At 38.0% G+C, this 27839-nt stretch overlaps 1 protein-coding gene across 2 annotated transcripts in view; it reads right to left on the minus strand.

The window, feature by feature from the left end:
* Nucleotides 1-9939: 9939 nt before the first annotated feature.
* LOC148945862 (uncharacterized) overlaps nt 9940-27839 on the minus strand; it is a 40663-nt gene continuing 22763 nt past the window's right edge. For both annotated transcript variants that reach the window (XM_089097813.1, XM_089097814.1), the window contains exon 2: nt 9940-11946. In XM_089097813.1, coding sequence (XP_088953939.1) covers nt 10072-11937 — 1866 coding nt within the window. In that variant the 5' untranslated portion in view covers nt 11938-11946 and the 3' untranslated portion in view covers nt 9940-10071. The remainder of the gene's footprint in view (nt 11947-27839) is intronic.

The raw sequence follows: 27839 nt of genomic DNA on the forward strand, positions 1-27839 counted from the left end.
TGTTGAAATATATTTTAATTATGTTTTTTTGAGTCGAACAAAGAATTTTTTTTTTGGGGGGGGCGGGGGGTTCTAACCCCCCTTCCCCTGGATACGGTCTTGGTTGAATATATTATTTCCTATCTTCTTTGCTTCTCGTGAATATTTATAAGCCTCATTTTTCCCCAAAAAATCCGGTTTTTCTCCGTAATATCCAGCTTTTCCTTCAGAAATAATCGGTAATAAATAAAACTTCTGATATCTAATTACTGTCAAGATTTGGTCATCTAAGAAAATCTTATTTTTACAACCAATTATGTCTTAAGGCCCTTTCACAATGAGACCTTGCTAATACTAGAGTTTATCCACCGCTAATTTGAGGCCGTCAAATTTTTGTTGAATTTTCTGATTGACTGTAAAATTCTGATTAGTTTAGCCCAGATTTTCGGTATTAGTTAAATCTTATTATGAATAAGCCTTTAATAAGAGTAGATATAAAAAAAATTAAATTGTTTTTCAGTTTTCCGCTCCCCTGAGAAATCTTTGCGTGTAGCATGCTGTCTTATGATTTACTACAGTCGATTTTCATCGCCCCCTATCATTTGTAAATAGTTTTCCATTTTTGGTTTTTACTAAATAATAAAAAAAAAAAAATCAATTTCGGATTTATATTCGATTTTTCTTATTGCGTAGGTTAGCTGTTCTGTTTGGTCTAGTCTTGCTGTGCATTTATTTTTATTCATTTTCGAGTCCTGAAATTGGTGATTTTGATGTGTTTCATTCCATGATTAATAAAAAGTTGAATGACTATCTTTTCTATTAATTTGTTAGTTAGTTTTGGTCTGTTTTTTTTTCTTAATAAAGGAAATCAGAAAGGTGACAATAAGCTAATCTCTAGTGGTTTAATATCTCTTGTAGAAAATGAAAAAGGCAGAATTACCCACTGTATTAGCGCCACTGATAGCTCAATAGTGCAGTGTAAAACTGGTAGCATAGCTTTAGAACTTTTTTGGAAATGGGTGGATGGTATCGTTTTTTTGTTTTTCTTTTCAGAGACATAGGCTGTGTTCCGCAATTCAATTATCATTAGTGGTAATCCAGTCTAACTTAAATAGTTATTCCCCAACTTCCATTGTACTAATATTTTGTGTAGTAGCTGAGAGGTCACTTGAAGCAAGAATCTAAAACCCCTTTGACAGGAACAATTAGCCAGTTTTTTGACACATCAATGTGCTAAGATCTTACAGCTCACTGCCAAATAGAACATTGAAGAGATAATTTTGATCAAAGTCTTTAGACCCTTAAGCAGAGTAGATGGAATAAAAACACTTGAAAAAAAACAGCCTAAAAAGTAAAATCATAGTCCAAAGATTATCATTAAAATCTAAATCTGCAAGATTTAATATTGCAAATCTGTAAGATCTAACACACATGGATTGTCTTAAGAAAATCTCTGTTGGCACTAATAATCGGCAGCCATGGTGGAGAAAATCGGCAGTAATATACATTATATGTCGTCTGCACAGCATGATTTTTGTAGACAAAGATTTTTTAAACAAAGATTTCAATAAAGGCTATGAAGGATATCCAGCAATTAACTTATCTTAGTCTATTTTATGACTGTTTTTATATGTACTTCATGAAACCCTTGTGTAAAGATTTTGATGCCTCTTTGGCAGAGCCGTTCCTAGGGTTGGTGGTGCTGTGGGCGAAATTAATTACAATACCTCCCTCCCCCATCCTGACTCAAATATAAGCAAAAAAGGCCCTATCAAAATGAAAAATTGGATCAAAATGGGCTATTCCCCAGCCAAGACACCCGGGACAGCTGCCCTGGTTGCCCCCCCCCCCCCCCCGTAGGAAAGGCTGTGCTTTTCGGGTCTGGATATAAAAGTGTATTTCTGACATGTAGACAATACAACTGTTTCATTCATTTTTTATTTTCAGCATAGGCACGAAGATGCTTAATACATCCAGAATGTATAGTAGAAAGTGAGATTTTTAAATACAGTTGATTCTGGAGACCTGGACATCATCTGAGTAAATTTCTAGAGTAAGTGAGAGTAATAAAGTTGATAATGAGTTATCTTTAAATAATCGGTAAATATCAGCAAACAATCAAAAAATATCTTAGTTATTTAAAATATATCCAAACTTTCATTATTTTATGCAGTAATGGATGAGGGCAATTTCTCTATCATTTACACATGATGTGCTTTTATTATTTGAAAATTTTTATTAGAAGGACAAGAGCGGCCTAATGAATTTTATTGAAAACAATGGGGTGAGATTTCAATTTTTTCAGTTACTTTACTAGCTAAAAGAAAAACATACTGCCTGATGGGTCTTTTAGAGCTAATTTCAAATATCCTAATCATTACCCTCTCAAATAAACCCTAACCCCACACCCCTAACGATATTATGGTGGCCGGCGTTTACCCCCCCCCCCCCCCCCTCGTGGAGACATTGGTAATTGTAGAAAGAGAAAAGCCAAGACGGATAGTCTAAGTAATTGAGAGGCAAATGTTTAAATGGCTGGGGCACGGGTAAATGGCGGGAGTAAGCATGACTCTCTTATTGGACATATACTTGTTTGTTAGTTTTTGAAAGGTGTGCCTGCCTAGAGTCTCAGGCATGTTGACCAAGAATTTAAAATTGACATAAGACCGTTAGATTGCCTGTAATGAGAGGCAAACAAGGTACGACCGCCTATGGTCTTACGAAGGTTGACCAAGAATTTAGAATTGACACAGGACCATTAATTTGCTTCAAATAGCAGGCAAACAATCGTTTAAAGCCATCTTTGTCTTTCAAATAGTACCTATTTGTTGCCTAAGCTCAGCCCCACATTCTGAGAAAATTTCAGTTTTTCAAATTTTTGGGTCACTTGCCCGAGACTCTGGGCGGTGGGCGCCCCCAAATATTATCCAAAATTCCTCTCAATTTAGCACTTGTTCACGGATGCCCACCGTCTCCAATTACTGTCCCAACAGTATCTATACATTGCCTCAGCTCAGTTCAGCAATTTGAGCAAATTTCAACTTTTTCAAGTTTTGGGTCACTTGCCTGAGACTCTGGTCAGGTGGGTGCCTCCAAAAATTGTCCTAAATTCCTCTCTCGCCTTAGAGCTTATTCACGGATGCCTAAAGTCGTGAACGGTTAGACTGTTTCCCTAGCGATAACCATGCCCACATACCAACAATATTTTTTCATTTTCACACGGGGTCCCAATCTAGCCCATGTCCATCGCTTAGCATTCAGGCCTTAAAATATAAAGACCAGATAGTCAGAAAAATGTCCAAATTTTGTCTAATAGCCTAATTGATTGAAATTTGTATCCTGAGCCCCTGATGATAATCCACAGACCTTATATGAGGGGGTCACTATGAATTGAAAATAGTGAAATATTAAATTTGCTCAATGCTAGAATGAGCTGAGGCAATGAATAGATACTACTTGAATAGTAACTGGAGACGACGGGCACCCCCTCCCCGCCTATCCTGAAGAGAGAAGCTTGAATGCTAAGCGATGGACATGGGCTAGATTGGGATTCCAAGTGAAAATGAAAAAATATTCTTGGTGTGTGTTTACCGCATGATTACAGCCTGAGCAACGGTCTAACCATTCACGGCATTAGACATCCGTGAACAACTGCTACAGCGAGAGAGAAATTTGGGACATTTTTTGGGGGAATCTACCTGCCCAGAGTCCCAGGCAGATGACCTAAAACTTGAAAAATTGAAATTCGCTCAGATTGCGGGGATGAGCTGTGCCAATGAATAGGTACTATTTGGAAGATGATTGGAGAGAGACGAGGTGGAGAGAAGCACAGTATAAGGGTACAATTATAGAACCCAAAAAATTGGGCTTCTATGGTGGAAGCGGCGGACATGGGCTAGATTGGAACCCCATGTGAAAATGAATATATTGTTGCTATGTCTGTTGCGGATGGTTAGCGCGGGGGGGGGGGTATTCACCTAGAACCCGATATTATATATTCTATAGCCTTCAGCTAACGCTGGTGCAATTGATGTCTCTTGACTGCGTTGGAATGTGTTTTACTGTGAATTGTACAATACAATTTGCTCCGGCTTGGTTTTTCAGCGGGTAGTCAGTGAAGGGCGGCTGCCTGTCATTTTCATTTTCCTCTTTAGTGTGCAATCCTCGCTATAGAGCCTTGTGGGGTAACAGGATGTTATGTTTATGTATGTGCAATTTGGTTGTTTAAGATCTGAGTAAACCTGAAAGTTTCATTCTCCTAATACAACTATATTCCAAGATAGTGAAAAGTAGAAAAAACTAGTAAAAATCCGAATATTTTGTCTTCCCCTCATGAGCCTTTATCAATGGGAATTTAAAAAATAGATAGAATGAGCAGTTATCACATTCTAGAAAATAAACAAAAAGATGAGAAAAAAACGCAAGCACTTAACAGTAGCAGAAAAACGGAAGAAAAGTAACCCTGAGCTTTATTTAAGTAACAAAAGAGATTTTGCCTCATTTTCTACACATTTGCGCCACAAACAACATTTTGAGCCTGATTTAGGCGAAAATGCTACTAAGGAAAACTGTTACCTTGTACCAAGAACTTCCGGATGGAAGTTTCCAGCCGTTTGGATAAAATTCTTTTTTACCTTCTTCAAGCCAAATTGTCAGGTGAACTTTTTTTTTTTATGAACTGGGGAATTCCTTTGGTCAAGGACAAAAGTGACTATAATTTCCTTAACTGGTCCTACAATATTGTTCACGCCATTGAAACAAACTGGATGCACATAGTAGTTTTTTAATTAGCTTATTATCCCCTGTAAGTTTAAACTAAATGCTAATAGCCCTTCCTGAGACATTAAGATACGCCCTTTTGACAGCAAGATGCCCTTACTTTGATAAAGTCCAAGAACCTCTCAGCATTCTCTAAAACTTTTAATTTGATACCCTTAACTATTCTTGAGATATTGCAGATATCCCATTTTGATGACTATCATACATATGGTATCTTTTGACTTAGTTCAGCACCCTAATCAACATTTTCCAAAAGTTTCAACTTGATAATTTTATATATTACTGAGATATTGCAGTTACGCCCATTGGCAGCGGTGATGCACTTAGTGTCTTTAATTTCAACATCCCCCTCAGCATTGTCTGAATGTTTTAATTTGATACTCTTTCCTAACTAATCTTGAACCACTGAAGATGTACGGTTAGGACAAGAAGGATGCCTAGAGCACCTTTTGACTGTGTTTAACATTGAACTTGACATTTCATAAAAGTTTCAACTGAATACACATAGCTGATCCTAAGATCAATAACGATACGCCACGACACACATTTTGATAAATTACATTCACATAGTGTCTTTTGATTTGGCTCAACCTCCGCATCGACATTCCCTGAAATTTTCAACTTAATAACCTTAGCCATTCCTGAGATATTGCAGATAAACCCTTTTGCCAACCTGAATGTACTATGCAATTTTGACAAGCAGGATGCATCTAAAATCTTTTAATTTAATTTTATATTTCTAGTTGTAATTGTAGAATGTGCAGAAGTATTGTTTGTGCAGTAGTGTTTGCTGTCACAGTCGCGATCGCACTAGTGATAATATTTCTTTAGTAGTGGCAGTTACAGTCACAAGTAGTAGCAGTTGCAGTCAGCAGTTGTTGCATTCACAATCGCTGTTGTATGTAGTCACATTCACAAGTAGACAGCGTACCAGTCGCATTCTTAGTCACAGTTAAAAACAAGTTGCAGTCACAGTCACAAGTTGTCGCAGTCGAAAATAATCCCAGTCACATGTATTCGCAGTCTTAAGAAACTGGAGTCACAAGTAGTCATAGTTAAAAATTGCTATGGTCGCAATTTGTCGTTGTCACAAATAGTCAAATTCGCAAGTAGTCATAGTTGCAAGTAATCAAAGTCCTCTTGGGCACAGTAACTTTTTTTTTCTTAGTTGTTTTCTCGTTAATGTAAAACACGAAAAGAAAGTTGAGGAATTTTATGGTACTACCTATTTTCATGTGTATTAAATGAGGATCGTTAATTGAGAATTCTGGGAAAAAAAAAAAAAACAGATTTCAAGCAAACGATCATTTATTTTATGCACTCTCTATGTTTGAATATTATAAAGTGCATTCAACAATATCAGCTAGTGGTAAAACAGCTAGAGGACAAGACGGTTTTGTTGAGGATCTTCATCTTTATATGAAAACCTGAGTGGGTCAGCAGCATATTGGTGAACTGCTTATAATCGAGATAATAGCCATACTTCGTTCCCTAGATGCTCCGACTTGGTTGATAACCTTGTGCTGTAATTATTTAATCAGGATTGATATGCGGAAGTCTTTACTTATAGCTGATAATCGGCCAGATATAGATCCAGCTAGTATTACTATTGATAAAGCTCAGCGGCTTATTGAAGTTTAACCTGTAGTTGTTAGTCGCCACTTTATGAGAAGAGTAAAGGCTCTCATGAAATATCTAAAATGTGATGACAATTTACTAGGAGGTGAAATTAAAGACTATTGGTGGCGAATTGAGTTTCAGAACCGTGGCAGTCCTCACCTTACATATGGTGATATGGATTGAAAATATCCCTTTGTTTGATACAGAAGAAGACAAAAAATTGATTGATAAAGTAATTTCATATTATTTTCCTATGTACATTGGAGCTAAGGAGATCCACGCCCTAGTGAAGCAAAACCAGCTTGATAGCGTGTGACAAAAACAATCCGACAATGTGCAGATTTGGCTTTCCACGAAAATTTAGTTCACAGACTCAAATGATATCCTTAACGTCCGGTGAGTTTATTGCAAATTGTGAACGAATTTGGATACTTAAAAGAAAAGTTTCCGAAAAAATGGTCTACAATTACAATCCTTCAATATTGAAATTATGGAATGACAATACAGATATTCAATGCCACTACATTTGCACCAATGCCAAATACATTTTGAGATCGGAGGCAACAAATGTAAACGAAAGTGTAGTACAAGCCATTCGACAGATTCGTCGAGAGGAAACAAAGATTTCCCAAAAACTTTTCAAGGCATGCATGCAAATATTACAGAAGTGTCAAGTGTCTGCGTATGGATGTGCTTACAGATAATGCCATTTACCATTTCGTGATAGTTCACAAAAATGTGTTTTTTTATACAAGAAAACCGGAACAACGATATCGTGTCCTTAGATTTGAAGGTATTCAGGCTACGGGAGTATGTTCAAATATTTTTGACTGATTATGTTCAAGCATTCAGACTGATTCCTTGATACATTCATTACCTTGAAAAATCAGGTCGACCGTTGCTTTGGTAAAAAAGCAGTGAAGGTTGGAGTTTTAACTGGTGTATCTGCAAGACTAGTTGGTGGATCTGCATTACACAGTCTTCTAAAATTGCCTGTTCAAAAGGATGGCTTATTACTCATAACATGCCGATTTGAACGGGAAACCGTTTAAAATCATGAGTCAATAATGGAAGAACATTGAATTCATCTTCATTGATGAAATAAGTACGGTTTCATACGAAATACTGTGTATGATTGATTGGAGATTGTGACAGCTGAAAAAGGAAGAATACAAATTGTTTGGTGGACTCAATATAATGGCTTTTGGAGACCTAAAGCAACTTCCTCCGATAAGAGGATCGCAGGTATTTCAAGAGCCTTTAAAATTTCTTCTTAAAACACATTTGTGGAAACTCTTCTCATTAGTTGAGCTGACAGAGAATATGCGGCAACAAGGAGACAGAACCTTTATTGATTTGCAACCTCATGAAACTTCAACATTTTGAAACTTCTATGTCCAAAATGCTAGATAATCCAACAGGTGCATTTACGATTGACATGGCACTGCGAATTTTTCCATTAAAAGCTAAGGTGGATGCTCGCAATCAGGCTGTTTTTGAGCACATTCAACAAGAAAAAGTTCGAGTATTTTCAACTGGTGCCCAAGGTGTACTAGTTGACGCAGTACGCAATGCTGGTTACGTTGACATGAAGATTATTGTGCCAACGGATGTCAACAAAACAGATGGAATGTTAACAGAATTGCGGATTGCCGAAGGAGCAAAAATTATGATTCGATCAAATATAGATGTGGAAAAAGGTCTAGCGAATGACCAAAAGCCTTTGTAAGTAAAATAAATTGGCCTCATTTTCAACAATATCAAATCCCATTCTGTAAAAGTTGATTTTGGTCGGGCTGGAATAGCCCTACATGTAATTGAACCACGGGCAGTGCAATTTCTTGCAAAATTCAGCTATGGTACAATTGGGAGGAGAATGCTGCCAATAATATTCTGCTCGGCATGTACATCACACAAGATGCAAAAGTAGACTGTAGATGAAGAAGTTGTGAATCTTGGAAGTTCACTTTTTGTGCCTGGCCAAGCTTACGTTGCCCTAAGTGGAGTTAGATCGCTGGAAGGACTTCGAATAGACGAGTTAAATTGTAGTAAGCTTACTGGAAAGAAGCTATGCAATCTAGATGCTTTACGAGAAATGGAACGTAGACAAAACTATCGACCACTGGATGATAAAAATGCGGCATCGCCGAAATTCTTATGAATTTCTGAACTTTTGGATCAATCGTCTATTCATAGTTCTATATTTAACTAAAATGCGAAGCATTACAAAAAACCACGTTTTGCAAAAAAAAAATGTTTTAGCAGTTAAGCAGCTACCTATGGATATCTAACTATTCAAGTTCTTTATTTGAGTAATATGTGAAGCAAATGCTTCGCATATTACTTCAATTAAGAACTGTGAATAGTTAGATATCCATAGGTAACTTTTGATACTCCAGATACCACAGTATTCATTAAAAGTATTTGCTTAGCAAATACTTCACATTTAACTTAAGATATCCATAGGTAATTTTGATACTCCAGATACCAGAGTAGCTTACTCCAGATACTTTTATAATACATATTTAAATATAATTAAAACATAATTAATCACTCCACTCATCATTCCCTGAAAGTTCCAAAATAATGCCTTTAGCTATTCCTGAGCTGTGCCCTTTTGACAAATTGCATGCTCAGAGTATGTTTTTGTTTAGTTCAACTTCCCCCCTCAATATTCCCTGAAATTTTCATCTTTATACCTTAGCCTTAGTACCAGCAGGAGCAGTAAAAGTAGTAACAACAGGAGTATTAGTAGTAGTAGTAAGATTAATAGTAGTGCTAACAGTAGCAGCAGCAGCAGTGGCATGCACGCAAGGCAGTGTCCATGGGGGGGCGTTAGACCGCCCCCCCCCCCCCGGGAAAGTTTGTCCGACTCGTAAAAACGAAACAAAAATGAATATAAATAGATTTTTTATGAGTTTTTTGCAACCCTTCCCCTCAAAAAAATCCTTTGGTAAATCCCCCACAAAGAGAATTGACAGAATAGATGGAAAACATATAATTTGGGCTATATATTTGCAGTGCAAATATATAGCCCTAATTGCACATATATAGAGCAAATATATAGCCCTAATTACACATTAGGGGTGGGGGTAAGGTATTGGAAAGTGTGAAGTTAGAAAACAATTCTTACTACATAATATGCAGGGAGGGGTAAAAGTTTAAAGAAGCCCTCCCCCAGGAGAAAAAAAACTTAAAATGTACTTTTTCACATTTGACCTTCCGCCCCTCTATAGGAAAAAACAACTGACCTCCAGGTTCGGGGATAAGACTGGTCTAAATACCCCCTGGAAAAAAAATATAAAAAGGCGGTGAATAAAAATATTATTTTTCAAGTTCGGCCACTACCTCTAGAAGAGATCCCCTCATATCCTTTCCAAGTGTTGGCACACTTAACTAGTCGAAAACTTAACATTCCTCTTGCCACTCTTAACTTTAAGTCGAAATTGCTCCAAATTTGTAAAGGCTATCTTGTATGGTACTATTTTTGAAAAAGAAAATTAACTCCCGAAATTCTGAATTTAGTAAAAATTGCCTACACAGGTCTAAACTTAGACAATAAATGGCTGGACATTATATTGATTCTTAATATACATAACTGACAAATTTTTCCAAGACACAAAACTCAACTAACTCAACACAAAGCAGGTAGAAACTATTTGTTCGTCGAGAAAAGCAAACTTTCCACTGAAATCAAGATACTTCTGCCTCATTATTATTCGATTTGAAAATAAGCAGAGTATCTGGCTGTAAATCGGGACTTGTACTAATCCCATCCATAATCTCCATATCGACCTTCATACAATCATCATCAGTTTCATCAGTATCCTCAGAAGCATAGCTAGTAGATGGACAGTCTGGATGAAACACCTTCATATGCCTGTTCTTTGTTCCTTTGCCTTTAAATACCATACCGCACTCATCACACTCAAATGACATACTTTCTGTGTGTAATTTTCTATGGCTGACTAATAGCCGTTTTTGACCGAAAGCTTTGTCACAGGATGTACATTTAAACATGTTTTCACCTGTGTGCTGTTGCATATGCTCTTGCAACTTTTTTCTATTTTCAACAACGGTGTTGCATATAGGACACCTGAGAAAGGGTGAATCACCGTGCATTTTGGTCCAGTGCTCATTCAATGCTTCTTGAGAATGAAACATACTGCTACATTTTTCACATGTAACTCTTTCAGATATTCCATGAGCTTTTAAATGGATCTTCAAGTATCTATCTGTTGAAAAACGTTTATTACAAACGCCGCATACCCAATTTTTGGCAGGGTTTCCCTCTTGATTTAATTTTTCACAGTTTGCTAAATGTACTTGTAACATTGCAGTTTGAGTAAATTTCATGTGGCACATTGGACAAGTGTCAGATTTTTCACAGGTGTCTAAGTGTGCTTGTAACATTAAAATTTCTTTAAAATTCTTATGGCACATTGGGCATGAAATATAAGACTCGGTGTTAATCTCCCCATGAAACTCGTGATTATGCAAATCGAATTCGGCTTTTGAAACAAAGCCTTTTCTGCATATATTACAATCAAATTTCAAAGTATGGGTTTTCCAGTGAGGCTTATATAGCCCTTGACATGGTAGCAACGCTTCACAGACATGGCACTTCAAGGGTTTATCGAAAACGTGAATATTCAGGTCACGTTTGCGTGCGTACTTTTGATCACAGTGGGGACATATAAACATAGGTCTATGATTTTTTACATGGGCAACTAATTCTTCATGTTTTCTAAAATCTTGACTACATATGAAACAGGGACGAGGAAAGTAAACACCTGCTGTTTCTTCTTCTTCATGACTTTGTGTATGCTCTATAAAGTCTTGATTTGTAACAAAAGTGCGATGACAAGCAAAGCATAAAAGATTGTCACTAAGGTGTTTAATATGATGGCCGTGCAGCGATCTTGTGTCGTTAAAGCTTTTGCTACAGAGCGCACACACGAAAGTGGTTCGTGGTGCGTGTTGCACCCTTGGAGCAATTACACTCATCATAGATTTCACAAACTCAGCACTAGGTTCGGTGGCGTTATCCTTTTCAGATTGTGTGGCCTTTAAAGGTTTACCACAGTATAAGCGTTTACCCGGCGGAGGGCATACTTCAAGGAGATACTCAGGCAATGATTTTGGAGCTATTCTCGCTTTTTCTTTTCGGGACGGTTTGACCGTAATTGACAAAGGTACGGACTTGTGTACTTTCCTGGCTTCACTTTTCTTATCTTTTTTTGAAACTAAACTGATAGACAAAGAGGGAATATTACGTAAGACTTCTAGCCCCTGTTCTGGGGTAGGAACAGAGGTAAAATTAGCTGATTTTCCTGAAGTTTCCATTTCATCATCTTTCACCATATTAACTTGCACAAAATTGCCACAAAGAAGATTGTTCATCATTTCGTCGTCACACTCATCATGGCGTATATCTGTAGAGCCATCATGGAAGGATTCACTCGCCATTTCGACTGGATGGCATTCATCTAGGTGGCGTCGAAGTGTATCATCTCCATCAAACGCACTATCACAAAACATGCACGGGAATGAGTCCATCCTAGATCCCTGTAAGAATTAAATACTAATAAAATTATGAATGTATTTAAAATTATATGTATATATATATATATATATATATATATATATATATATATATATATATATATATATATATATATATATATATATATATATATATATATATATATATATATATATATATATATATATATATATATATATATATATATATATTCTTTAAGCGAGCAATAATTATGTGTTGATGTATTTATCTAATTATTTTTTTTTCGAAAAGAAACTGTCTTTTTTTAGAAAAGGGGCCTCTAAAAAAAGTGGCCGAAATGTCAATTAATCTTATAATAAAATTTCCAAGCAACCGAGGGTCGTACATTTTCCATAAATAAGCCATTAGAAAGACCGGAAAATTACAATGAATGGCAGATCTTAAATTGTTTTTTTTTTAACAAATAATATGATTGCACTCTCAGGTCTATAGGTTTGCGCAGGACTTCGTAATGACAGGAAAAGATTTCTTATGGATCATTGGCGCATTTCAGAGATTTCTGGCCTCCATATAGTGAAAAGCGAATAAGCAGTATATAAGCAGTGAACGATTATTCGTCAGCAGTGACGAATAACCATATATAAGCAGTGAAAATTTTTCCCGAAAGAGTACAGTTGAAGGTTTTTGCAAAATTATTCCTTGGATAATCTAAGTAGAATATCAAGGAGGCACACTTGTGCCTCTATAAAGAGGCGACCCACCACAATGTTAAGCGATTTCAGGTCTTAGAGGTCGCAGAGAGACGGCGGCAATCGCATTTTGTAGCTCAAGCTCAAACTAAGAAACTTGCAAAATTTCATCCTCCTCCGACTTTATCTTCATGGGGTAAACTGGGCCGGAAGTTTCGACCCTCCCACCACAGCCCCCCTTTAACGTTGTCCGATTGGGCTGAAATTTAGAGGTTAAGAGGTTCCTAGGGCCCGGGAGCTTATCCTCGAAATTTCAGCTCAATCCGATCCTTCCCTGTTTTCCAAAAACCAAATATCAAGTTTTGTGTGAATTTGCTTGCGTCGAAAATAAATTTTATTTACTAAAAAACAATTACAATGGTGTCTAATTAGCCCAGCGATTTATACTTCAGATTTTCAGGCGGACAACCCAGGTTGGATTCACTGTCAGAGCAAATTTTTTGAATACTGAATTTAAACTTTAAAAAAGAAACTCAGTTTCTTTTTTAAATTATTTGAAAAAAATACGTTTTCTAAAGAGTTAAAGAGGCTGAGTTACAAGGTCGACCCTTAAAACGTAATAGGAGGCACAGTTGGGGGGCTGTTAAAGAGGCTGAGTCACAAGTTCGTACCTTAAAACTTACAGGGATTAGGAGGCACCCTGTACGACGTGATTTGAGTATTCAGTAATTAAAAGCCTTAACACAAGAATGTTCAAGAGCGGGGGGTTTGGGGGGTGGCAGCCCCCCAACTTTAACTCCTGACACGATCAGCTAACAGTTAGTCAAGCAATAATAAGTAATAAACTGTACAAAAACGTGCAGAAATTATTTGAAAAAAACTGCGTTTTCTAAAGAGTTAAAGAGGCTGAGTTACAATGTCGAACCTTAAAACGTACAGGGATTAGGAGGCACAGTTGGGGGGCTGCCGCCCCCAAACCCCGCTTTCGCAGCCTTTACATAAAAAAAAAGTTTTTCAAATGAAAGTAAGGAGCGACATTAAATTTTAAAACGAACAGAAATTATTCCGTATATGAAAGGGGCTGTGCCCTCCTCAACGCCTCTCTCTTTACGCTAAAGTTTGACTTTCTCACAACTCTTTTTTTAAACAATAAAAACTTTAGCGTAAAGAGTGAGGCACTGAGGATGCCACAGCCCTTTTCATATATATAATAATTTCGTATCGTTTTAAATTTTAATGTCGCTCCTTACTTTCAGTTTAAAAAACATTTTTTTTATTTAAATGCAGCAAAAGCGGGTGTTTTGGTGGGTAGTAGCCCCAAACTGTGCCTCCTAATCCCTGTACGTTTTAAGGTTCGACATTGTAACTCAGCCTCTTTAACTCTTTAGAAAACGTAGTTTTTTTCAAATAATTTTCTGTCAGACCACCAGCAGCTCGTTAATGTGCACTTAGTCTTTTGTGCCACATGGTGTATGTACATATTTACGTGTATTGTATTTATTGATATTTATCAATGGGAAGTAAAAGCATAGTAGAAACTTAGGATTATAACATCAACATGTTTATTGAATATTTAAAAAGCTGAAAATATTTTTAGTTTGTTATCATACGAAATTCTTTGATATTATCCAATTATACTGTCCACTATTATAAATTGGGACTGCTTATGCAGTAAACATTTTTGCCCAAAATCTTAACGGCTTCATATTTTTATTTTAAGTGGAATTTACATAGAAAACGGCATGGAATTGCCATCTTAACGTGATTAGAACCCAAACGGCCTCAGTAACGATTTAAGGAGTTGGCAGATGTTTTTTTTCTTCTTCTTTTTTTAACCCAGTGCCCCTCTTACGAAAATCACTGTTATGAATTATTCGAGGCCTTACTTGGGAGAGAGAAGTTTGGCATTGAATAGCTTCTTACAGTCATTACAATCCAACACCCATCGAAAAAAAAAAATAAGGAGTTGGTAGAGGTTTTCAAGCTCAGAGACCCAACTACTAGATAGATAGATAGAGATTTATTTTCTATATAACAGTAAAATATTTACACAAAAATCTACAAATACCCACAAAGGCTCCATGGCCTGTAGGAGGGGATTATGAAAAAGATCACATAACATTAAACATTTTAACTCTTAACATTTAAAGCATTTGCTTCATAAAATGGAGAGGAAAAAAAAAAAAATAATAATAATATAGCCTATATATATATATATATATATATATACAGAAAAAAAAGGAATGTTCATTAAATAAACTTTATCAAACTGGAATGAATCACAGCATCTATAAATATAATAATAATAAAAAAATGGATAGCACTATATACGTCAAGGAAAAATTAACTACATGAAAACAATTTTTTTTTACTAGTCTTTTGAAGGTGCCAAACGAGTGGCAATCTCGAGCCGAACTTGGAACACGCAACTAAATGATTAAAATCGGATCTTATTGTTGGTGTATGCAGAATGTGGACATTTAGAGAACTACGGAGCTGATAATTTGACCGAGCAGATACAAAAGAAGACTAATACCACAATCGCAAATTTTTCAAATTCTTTCTTGGAATGCATAATATAGCATGGAATATTCTCTTATAGTGATAAAACCCCAAATTTCTTCAGTAAAGATAAAAGCCGACGTCTTTTCTGACGCTTTTATCAGTACAGGTGATCTTGAGTTCTATCAGTTCGAGTCCCTATTCAGAAATTACCGCTATACTAATTCTCAGTGTGTTTTAATGTTTCTATCTAGGCCAAGGGCACCCATATGGGGGGGGGGCATAGGGGGGTTCCAGCCCCCCCCCGGCTGAATGATGCTGCCTTATATTTTATATTTTTGTTTTGAGATTTCTAGTATACAGCAAGTACCGTGTTGACTGGTAACGGTTTTAGGCGTCAAAATCGGGTCGGGAGGTATACCAAAGGATGTAAAAATATAACATAAAATGAATTCAATTTCAGATTTCATAAAACTGGGGAGCAGCTGCCCCTCTCCCTGCTCAGGACCGCCATGGTTGACTTAGGTGAACCGTTTTGTCAGCTGTTGCCATCTATATATCGGTAATGTTTAAAATGTAGATGACGCTTAAATCAGCATGAATATAGTTTAAAAGCTAAAAACCGAAAGTGAATGTCAAAACACCAGTGAAAGTGTTTTCCGATTGTTTTAATTAGGAAACTAGATTGGGCATGCGATTACCAATTTGCTACATGGAAGCGCACGAAAAAAAAATATATATACAAGAAGATGCAAATCAAATCCCATTAATAGCATGGGGGAAGAGGGACCCACACACCAAGGGGGAAGGATTTGCTAAATTCTTTCCCGCGGAGGGGCACTATGGTTGTAAAGATATGTTTTTTTAATGAAAAAAAAAAAAAACAACACCAGGTTTGTTTCTGATTACAACAATACTGAGCATTCTTCTACATCTAAGAGGGGACGGAGGCAATTTTTTTTTCAATGAAAACACCAAAAACAATCTATTTTAGAATTTAAGGGTTTGAAATGGCCCCCCGCCACCAACAAAGGCGACTGAAAGCAGATTAAAAAATTATATATGAGAAGAGGCACAATCAAATCCTATAGGGGAGAAGGAACCAAGCAGTATAGTGGAAAAGGAACCAAGTGAACCCACATACATTCGCCAAGATTAAAGAGTCTGTTCAATTTTGCACGAGGGGGAAGGACTGATGTTGAAGAGGTATTTTCTATCGAAAAACCAGCAGATCAGTTTTCGAATGCAACTAAATTGTGTATTTTTGTATATAAAACGGTCTTTTCGGTAAAGGTGGCTGCCCTCACCTAAAAGCACTTTTGGTGCTCTCAGGTAAGGGCCCAGTCATATGCTGAGAAAGAAATAAATTTATAAGGGTAGAGGAACTGAATAGATACCCTAAAAATCAAGCAAGATGAGAACAATTGAGGCACATGTGCAGGAATGTTCTTTAGAGGGGGCGCAATATTTCAGGGGAAGCACTTAATGAAGGGCAACAAACAGGCTTATTATAAATGAAAGTTAAGGAATTATGTATGGAAATCTTTCAAATCTCCAGATTTCAGGTAGGTCACATGCCCAAAGGTCCTTACGATGTGCTTGATCTTCAACCCCGTGCATCCTCCAGAATCTTTTGATGTTTTTGTTCTTCCCAATAATTACTCATACTTGCCATGCAATTTGTCTATTTTTAGGATTCTTATATAATATTTTCCCCTCTCTGATAAAACATTGGGCTTCCTCCATATGCTTCAAAACCGACATCATTTCTGTCCGTCTATTCGAAACACGGTGGGGAAAACTCGGCTCAATAGTAACCGAAACTCTAAAAAACGTAAATAAATGTGATAACAATTAATACACCGAAAGAATTGGTTTTTTATGATGATTCCAAATATATTAAATTCATTAAGTTTAATGTTATCCACCTAAGGCAACGAGCCTGGAAAAATTTGCCTTATTTTCGAAAAAGGGGGGAGACACTCCCAAAAAGTCAAGCAATCTAAATGAATATCTCGCAATTTGATTCAGCATATCAGAGAACAATAGCGAAGGGTTTCAAGCTCGTATCCATAAAATTGTGGAATTTTTTATTTTTACCAGAAGAAAGATCACGGATGCGTGTTATTTTTTGTATATGTGTTTTTTTTTCTGGGGCAATCGTATCGAACCAATGATCCTAGAAAATTGAAAGAGGATTCCATCGAACAAGTATCCTATTTGAAAGACCAAAAAGATTGAAGGGTATCTAGCCCCCCTCTAATGCCCCTTTTTTTCAAAGACGTCCAATCAGAATTTGGAGGTGGGAATTTGGTTTAGACTAGTTGAAAGGTCCCATAACTATGCCTCTGGGGATGTGACAATCCCTCAAAGCCCCAGAAAAAAGGGCTGAAAGTTATGCAATTTGCCCATTATTTATATATAGAATTTTTAATTGGGAAATATATGGCAATTTTTTGGAGGGAGGGGGAATTGTGTGTTGGTGGATATCCCACAGGGAACATTTTCCGGGTGGAATTATCCACACAGGAGAAGGGGGATTCAAAAACGATTTGATGTTTATTTTCTCGTAGAAGTGTTGCCAAAGAGGACCAAGTTGTGATTGTCTTTGACGAAAGCCTTTCCATCTAAAAGTAAAAAAAAACCTTTAAATTGAGCTTTCCAATGGCAGAGAAGTTACTCCTACCTGAAAATGCATTCTGTCCAAACAAGATGGATGGTTAACATGGATATTTATCTTAATGTTTGATTTAATTGAGTCGATTGACTTGATTTTTCATGATATTATACTTAGTGATGCATAATGCGAATCAGCTATTATGAAGGAGGGGTGGTGGGTCTTTGGGTTGATGGAAGGGGGGCTTAACAGGGCGTATTTCAAGGTCTATGTGTCCAACTCTATACGCTTTCAGACAAATATAGAGGAGTATGTGTGTGTGTGTGTGGGGGGGGGGGCTGGAGATTAATTTCTCAAATTCCTTCATTTAGAAAATGCTTCTATAATAGCGCCAAGGGGTTATACCCCCCATCTTGTTACAGGAACATATTTTTGACATTTAATTTAAAGATTCATTTAACTTATTTGCTTCAGACTTCACAAAATTGTATACCGTTAAGGATGGCTAAATGCACATCAGCTATTATGAAGGAAGGGTGGTGGGTCATTTCGTTTGCGGGAAAGAGAGGTGGGGGTGCCTCAAAGAGTGCATTTTAATGTTCTAATATCCTAACTCTCATAGAGCATCCAGATAAATATAGTGTGAGTTTTGGGGAAGGAGGTAGGGGGAGATGGAAACAGATATATAATTCCTCTTAATTCCAGGGAATAGTTTGGTGTGCGCTTTTAATATTGGTACTAGAAGAGGGGAGGGGGGTTAAACTGCTTCTCCTATTGCGAAAATCTTTCTATGTAGCATCAAATATAACATTCAGAAGCCTACCGGCACAGAGATGGAAAAGACAGGGGGAGGGGAATGTCATAAAGAAAGATGTAAAGGAAATGGGAACTTCCTTGGAGGATGTAAAAAGGGAGGCTTTGACTAGATTGGTATGGAGGAGGAGCGAGCGTAGCGGCTTGGTGCTGCGGTGAGTTGTAAGTAGTAGTAGTAGTATATTAACAATAGTACTCCTCTCCGTCGACCTGAATTTCTGTGATTATAATCCTACATTTTAATTCTTAAACAACAAAAATGAAAAGGTGGGACACTAGCATTTAATTTACAATTATTGATATATACTATTTAATAAAAAGACATTGGGGTTTTTTGGAGCCGGTACCCCACGTAATATCTGGTTTAGACTTGGGCATGATTTAAAAACCCATCAAAAATTAAAATTTTTAAAACAAGTTTTTTCAACTAAAAGTAAGGAGCAACATTAAAACTGATAAAGGAAAGAACTCATTCCGTATATGAGGGGGACTGCTCTTTCCTTAACTCATCGCTCTTTACACTAAATGTTGACTCTTCGTCCCAATTCCTTAAGAACAATGTCTGAAACACAAGTGCTATTGAATTGAAAAGTAGAATGGCCATAATATCTCCCACGAGTACAATACCCATTCGAATCCCGATCCGGACACATTTTTTTAAAACTCCCACGAGTACACCAAATAAGGGCATAGAGTCATTAGGGAGAACACGTGGTTAATGGGGTCAATGACCTCTTTCTCCATGGTCTCTTTCTCCAGGTGTGTTTTTGGCACGCTCTCAGCGAATGTTATGATCCAGAAATAGTATTTGTTGTTGTTTCCGAGGCAAATGTCAAGGTCAATGTTGATGTTATTGTTGTAAGTGCACGCTCTCAGCGAATGTTATGATCCAGAAATAGTATTTGTTGTTGTTGTAAGTGCACGCTCTCAGCGAATGTTATGAGTTTCCAGAAATAGATCCAAGTCATTAATGTCTTTGCCTCGGAAACAACTCTTTTGGTCGAACTCCAAAGATATTAATAACCAAACGCCATGGAAACAGTTCTCCAAGAAACATCTTAGCGATGAATTGTTTTAGCGCGGGAATCAGGTTTCTTATTAATTTGAAATGCGTTAGCGCAGAGATGTCAAAAACAAAAGGAACACGCTGAAATTACGTTTAGGGATTATTTGGGCTACACTGTTTTAGACAGGTTATGGAATTATTTCGGCGAAGCAGTTAGAGACATTCTAAAAGAAGATTATACAAGAGAATTTGAGGGTGAAACTCTGTGGTCGTTATAATACACAAGTTTCATTTGAACAGTGTCGTGAGGTCCTCTACCCCAACCCCAAAGGGTTCCGATACCCCCCCCCCCAACCCCGAACGCAGCGCTCGGTCCTCAAAGGTCCCCCAACCGCCCAAAGAGCCCCCGCCCCCCAAACGCTCTCCTCAGACCCCAAATGCCCTCCCCTGGTCCTCAAGGGCCCCCCGGACCCCCAAAGGTCCCCCCGCCCCCCAACGCACTCCTCAGACCCCAAATGCCCACCCCCAGTCCGCAAAGGTACCCCGGGCCCGAGAAGCGCCGCGGGCCAGGAAAGCGCCGCATGGGGATGCGCCGCAGGGGGATGCGCCGCGGGTCGGGGGAAGCGCCGCAGGGATGCGCCACAGGAAGGCGCCGCAGGGATGCGCCGCAAAAAGTAAACTAAAAAGTAAAAATTTCGAAAGGTTATCCGCCAACCGCCCTCCTCAGACCCCCAAAGGCCCTCCCCTGGTCCTCAAAGGTCCCCCGGCTCCCAAAGGGCCAACCGGCCCCCAAGGGTCCCCCGGGCCCCCAAAGGTCCTCCCCCGGTCCCCAAAGGTCCACTGGGCTCCCAAAAGACCACCCAATCCTCAGGGGCCCCGGATCCCCAAACGCCCTCCCTGGGCCCCAAAGGCCCTCCCCCGGTCCCCATATATGCACACAAAAACTTACACACACACAAAAACTTACACACACACACAAAAACTTACACACACACACGAAAACTTACACACACACACGAAAACTTACACACACATGCCAAAACTTACACACACACACACACACAAACTTACACACACACACACACACAAAAACATACAAATGCACAAGAAAAATTACAAGCACACAAAAACTTACATGCACACAAAAAAAAACACAAACACACACACAAAACTCGCACACACACACACACATGAAAAAAAAACCACACAAGCAAACACTTACACACTAACAAACACTTACACACACACACACACACAAAAACTAACAAATGAAAACAAAAAAAACTCACACACACACTCAAACAAAATTACCCACACACACAAAACCACAAAAAAAGAAAACACAAACACACAAACGAAAAAATACAAACACACACCAAAAATTACATGCACACACAAACTAAAACACACACACACACACACACAAAAACATAAAAACAAACAAACAAAAAAAACTTAAACACACAAAAACTTACACACACACACACACACACAAAATAAAACAAAAACACAAAAAAAAAAAAAAAACAACAAAAAGCAAATACACAAACAAACATACACACACACACACACACAAAAACATAGACACACACGCAAAAAATAACATTCACACAAAAACTGACATTCACGCCAAAACTTAAACACACAAAAAAAATAAGACACACTCACAAAAACTAAAACACACACACACAAACACTTACACACACACACAAATTAAAACTTACACACACACGCCAAAAATTAAACACACACCAAAAAAATTACACAAACACACACAAAAACAGAAAAACACACACACACAAAAAAACTTACACATGCACACGAAAACTTACATGCACACAAAAACTTACATGCACAGAAAAACTTACACACACACACACACACAAAACTTACACACACACACACACGAAAACTCTCACACACACTCCAAAACATAAACACACAAACAAACTTACACACACACACACACACACAAAAACTTACACATGAAAACAACAAAAACTCTCACACACACTCATAAAAACTAACACACACACACACACAAACACACTCACAAAACTAACACACACACAAACGAAAAATAAAACAAACACGCCACAAATTACACACACACACACACACACACACAAACAAACTTACAAATGCACACTAAAACAAACCTGCACAAAAAAACATACATGCCCACAAAAACTTACACAAACTAACAAACAAAAAAAAATAAATCAAAAACAATAGCGAAAACTCACACAAACACGCAAAATATAAAAAACAAAAACAAAAATACACACACACACAAAAACTAACAAAAGACAACAAAAAAAAACTCAAAAGCTCAATAAACAGAAAAACATCCCACACAAAATCACAAAACTTAACAAAAAAAAAAAGAACACTAACAAACAAAAGCAGAAACTTAAACACACAAAAACAAACAACAGCACACAAAAACTTACACACACACACACGAAAACTAACACACACACTCAAAAACTAACACACACACACAAAAAAACTGACACACACAAACACACAAAAAAACATACACAAGCACACTAAAACTAACATTCACACAAAAACTTACAGGCACACAAAAACTTACATGCACACAAAAACTTACACACACACACACACACACAAAACTTACACACACACACACACAAAAAAAACACACACACACACACAAAAACAAAAACACACACAAAAACTAACACACACACAAAAACAAACAAACAAAAACTAACAAAAGAACACAAAAACTCACACACACACACGCACAAAAACTTAAAAACACACACAAACAAAAAACATACACACACACACACGAAAAATTACACACACACGCAAAAACTAAAAAAAAAACAAACTTACACACACACACACACACACAAACTTACACACACACACAAAAAAAACTTACACACACACAAAAACTTACAAACACACACACACACAAACTTACACACACACACAAAAAACTCACACACACAAACTTACACACACAAACACACAAACTTACACACACACACAAAAAACATATATCCACACGAAAAATATTACACCAATAACAAATTACACACACACAAAAACTTACACCCAATTGCAAAAACATGAATTCACACAATAACATACAAGAAAATACAAACAAACAAACACACACAAACTTACAAACACGCACACATTAATACACACACACACAAAAACTAACACCCAAACGCAAAAACTTACATGCACTCAAAAACTTATACACACACACACAAAAAATCACACACACACACACACACACAAAAACTTACAAATGCACACTAAAACTTACATGCACACAAAAACTTATACACACACACACACGAAAACTGACACACACACGTCAAAACTAACACAGACAATTTCTTAGACACACACAAACTTACACACACACACACAAAAACTTACACACACACTCAAAAACTTACACACACACACAAAAACTTACACACTCAAAAACTTACACACACACACACGCAAAAACTTACACACACACACACACACAAAAACTTACACACACACACGAAAACTTACACACACGCACAAAAACTTACACACACACACAAAAACTTACACACACACACGAAAACTTACGCACACAAACGAAAACTTACACACACACACGCAAAAACAAACGCACACAAAAACACTTACACACACACACAAAAACTTACAAAATCACGCGAAAACTTACATTCACATAAAAACTTACATGCACACAAAAACTTACATGCACGCAAAAACATACACACACGCACGAAAACTTACACGCACACACAAAAACTTACACACACACACACGAAAACTTACACACACACGCCAAAACATTGTGTGTGTGTGTGTGTAAGTTTTTGTGTGTGTGTCAGTTTGGGCGTGTGTGTGTGTGTTTTCGTGTGTTTGTGTGGGTGTGTTTTGTTTGTGTGTGTGTGTATTAGTTTGTTTGTGCATTTTTGTTTTCCTTTGCATGTGTATGTGTTTGTGTGTGTGTGTGTGTGTATGTTTTTGTGTGTGTGTGTAAGATGGTGCGAGTGTGTTTAATTTTTGGCGTGTGTTTTAAATTTTTCATGCGGGTGTGTAAGTGTAAGTTTTTGTGTGTGTGTGTAAGTTTTTGTGCTCGTCTTTCAGTTTGTTTGTGTGTTTAATTTTTTGTGTGCATGTAAGTTTTTGTGTGCTTTTTAGTTTGTGAGAGTGTTTCTTTTTTTTTGTGTGTGGTTGTGTATTTTTGTGTGTTTCTTTTCTTGTTTTTTTTGTTTTTTTTTTTTTGTGTGTGTGTGTATGTTTTTGTCTGTGTGTGTGTGTGTAAGTTTTTGTGCGTGTAAGTTTTTTGTGTTTGTGTGTGTATAAGTGTGTGTGTGTGTCTGTGTGTGTGTCTTAGCTTGTGTGTGTGCATTTTTTTGGTTTTGTGTGTTAGTTTTCGTGTGTGTGTGTGTAATTTTTGTGTGTGTGTGTGTGTGTGTTTAATTTTTTTCGCGTGTTTTTGTTTGTTTTTTTTGTGTTCATTTGTTATTTTTTGTGTGTGTGTGTGTGTAAGTTTTTGTGTGTGTAAGTTTTGGCGTGTGTGTGTGTGTTTTAGTGTGTGTGTGTGTGTTTAATTTTTGTGTGTGTGTAATTTTTTTTGCGAATGTAAGTTTTTGTGTGCATGTAAGTTTTGGTGTGCATGTGTAAGTTTTTGTGTGTGTGTGTGTGTGTAAGTTTGTGTGTGTGTGTGTGTAAGTTTTGTCGTGTGTGTGTAAGTTTTCGTGTGTGTGTGTAAGTTTTTGTGTGTGTGTGTAAGTTTTTGTATGTGTGTAAGTTTATGTGTGCATGTATGGGTCCCGGGGGAGGGCCTGGGGGGCCCTGGGTTGGCGTTTTGGGAGCCGGGGCCCTTGCGGAGGGGGGGGTTGTTTGGGGGCTCAGGGGACCTTTGGGGACCAGTGGAGGGCCTTTGGGGGCCCGGGGGGCCCGGCGGGGCCTGGTGGCCCGGTGGGAGCCCCGGGGGACCTTTGAGGACCAGGGAGGGCCTTTGGGGGTCTGAGGAGGGCGTTTGGGGGATAACAGTTCGAAACTTTTACTTTTTAGTTTACTTTTTGCGGCGCATCCCTGCGGCGCATCCCTGCGGCGCATTCCTGCAGCCGATTCCCTGCGGCGCTGCGGCGCATCCCCTGCGGCGCTTCCCCCGACCCGCGGCGCATCCCCCTGCGGCGCATCCCCATGCGGCGCTTTCCTGGCCCGCGGTGCTGTTCAGGCCCGGGGTACCAGGGAGGAATGGGTGAGGGCCTTGGGGGTCGGCGGAGTGTGTTGGGGGGCCGGGGGACCTTGGGGGGGCGGGGGGGCCCTTGAGGACCAGGGGAGGGCCTTTGGGGTCTGCGGAGGGGGTTTGGGGGGCTGGGGCTCTTTGGGAGCTTGGGGGCTCTTTGGGAGCTTGGGGGACCTTTGAGGACCGAGCGCTTCCTTCGGGGTTGGGGTGGTGGGGATCAGAACCCTTTGGGGTTGGGGTAGAGGACCTCACGACACTGTTCAAATGAAACTTGTGTATTATAACGACCACAGAGTTTCACCCTCAAATTCTCTTCTATAATCTTCTTTTAGAATGTCTCTAACTATTTCGCCGAAATAATTCCGTAACCTGTCTAAAACAGTTTAACCCAAATAATCCCTAAACGTAATTTCAGCGTGTTCCTTGTGTTTTTGACATCTCTGCGCTAACGCATTTCAAATTAATAAGAAACCTGATTCCCGCGCTAAAACAATTCATCGCTAAGATGTTTCTTGGAGAACTGTTTCCATGGCGTTTGGTTATTAATACCTTTGGAGTTCGACCAAAAGAGTTGTTTCCGAGGCAAAGACATTAATGACTTGGATCTATTTCTGGAAACTCATAACATTCGCTGAGAGCGTGCACTTACAACAACAACAAATACTATTTCTGGATCATAACATTCGCTGAGAGCGTGCACTTACAACAATAACATCAACATTGACCTTGACATTTGCCTCGGAAACAACAACAAATACTATTTCTGGATCATAACATTCGCTGAGAGCGTGCCAAAAACACACCTGGAGAAAGAGACCATGGAGAAAGAGGTCATTGACCCCATTAACCACGTGTTCTCCCTAATGACTCTATGCCCTTATTTGGTGTACTCGTGGGAGTTTTAAAAAAATGTGTCCGGATCGGGATTCGAATGGGTATTGTACTCGTGGGAGATATTATGGCCATTCTACTTTGAAACGCTTGAAACAGCTTTTTAAAAGCACTAAAAAAAACTTTAGCATAAAGAGCGAGAAGTCAAGGAGGGGAGCTCCCCTCATATACGGAATAATTTTCTTCCTTTTAATTTTACCCTCAACATTCAGTGGAAAAAATTGTTAAAGTAGTTTTTAAAAACAACTTTAAAAACGCATCAAAAATTTCTTCATATGCATTTTTTTACGGTTTTGCGAGTTTGACAGAGATTTCAGGGGGAGGGTTAAAAACACTAAGCCCCCTAGATAGGGCGTTGTCATATATATTAATTCAGAAGAGGGGATAAACTAACGTGGGGCTGGCGTCACGCAAAATTCCCCAACGCGCAAAATTGAGCAGCCGCAGAGATAATAGGTGCCTCAAACTGGGAGCCGGCGTTGGAAAGCTCCCCCACAAGGACCCAATATCAAAAACAGTTTTAGGACAGGAGCTGGTTGGTGTCCAGACACTATTGACTTATAAAAAAAGGACTAGAACTCTCAATTTCCGATCAAACGAGCATACTCTGGAGTTTCTACGACCATGAGGGGGAGATAAGGGACGAGGAAAGGGTATCCCCGTTCTTTATAGAATAAATTCTGCTTGTTTTGGATTTTAATGCTACTCTTTACTTTAATAATAACAGCGTAGACCAGAAATATTACTGGAAATCAAGAAGGATTATATACCAATTTCTAAATCTACTTAGAGCTTTTCTCCCTTAGAGCTAAATCTGAAAAAAATATAAATGTTTTTACTTTTATAACTTTAATAAATCAAATAATATTAACATTTTGATTACTAAATATCAGTATATGTATATTAAACTGACAATGCACATTCATTTGTATTTTTTTTCAGTAAAGTGCAAATTATGTTCTGGCCATCCGAAGGCATAGGGGTTTTGAGCCCAACTTATGTTAATTTCTGCTCGTTTTGAGTTTGGTTCGGTTATTTATTGTAATTTCTGTTCGTTTTGAGTTTCATTTATTTATCGATGCTTATTTGTGGTAGGTTCACGCTTGGTAGATTATTTGATTTTATTTTTGGTCATTTTTTCTATAATGTAGTTCTTTAGTTTTTTTTTTGAAAAACTTATTTTGTGGAAACGTTTTTTTAATTAATTTCTGTTCGTTTTATATTAACATAGTCTTTTCAGGGAAAAAGTAAATTATACTTTAAATCTTTTAGTTTTTTTTAAGACTTTATAGTTTGGCCTGCTATTTGATGCTGGAGAAAAATTTTCAGCAATTTTTAACAATATACAACCTTTTAAAAATCTGGACACAAATAGTAGTGTTTAATTTAGTTTCATACCTCCTTTAGTTGACCTGGAATGTAAAACTTGATACCATTCGCAAAAAAATCTGTTTACTTATTTTGATAGCTTGGATACACTTACGCTTTTTTGATTTGGTTAAATTTTATGAGCAGAAGTAGCCCCGAAAGTTTGAACATAATACCCTCAGTCGTTCTTGGGATACTACTGAGATGGCTTATTGGGAATTAGCATTAACACAGTGCATTTTGATTTAATCTTAAGGCAACATTTAGTTTTTAAAGATAATGGGCAAATGGGATGGTGGGCGTGGGAGGGGGATTAGTTGCCCTTCAATCACTTTCGATTGTTGTAAAGGGCATCAGCCCTTTCTATTTTCAATCGAATCAGCCCTTTTCGAAGTTCCCACGACAAATCTTACGATACGAAGTGCCCTGGTCTAAACAACAACAACAAAAAATAATACATTATACCCACATCGATCCACAAGCCTCCCAATCACTTTTGACTATTAAAAAGGGCATTAGGTCTTTCGATTTTCAATCGAATGCTGCCTTTTTGAGTTTCTACGACAACGCTTTCTATAAACACCTTATATGCCCTCAGGGTATAAATTACAACCCTTACCCTGAGGGCTGTGAGAGTGGTTGTCATACTCAAAGAACTGATTTCCAGAACTTTCAACTATGTTAAACAAAATGGCTATCTCAAAATTTTGATTGGATGTGTTTGGGGAAATGGTGGGCGTGAGAGGGGCGTTAGTCGCTCTCCAATCACTTTCAACTATAAAAAAGGCACT

The sequence above is a fragment of the Artemia sp. Qi Xiang Cuo genome, chromosome 12 (genome assembly GCF_049724085.1).
Source record: "Artemia sp. Qi Xiang Cuo chromosome 12, ASM4972408v1, whole genome shotgun sequence".
Lineage (NCBI taxonomy): Eukaryota > Metazoa > Arthropoda > Branchiopoda > Anostraca > Artemiidae > Artemia > Artemia sp. Qi Xiang Cuo.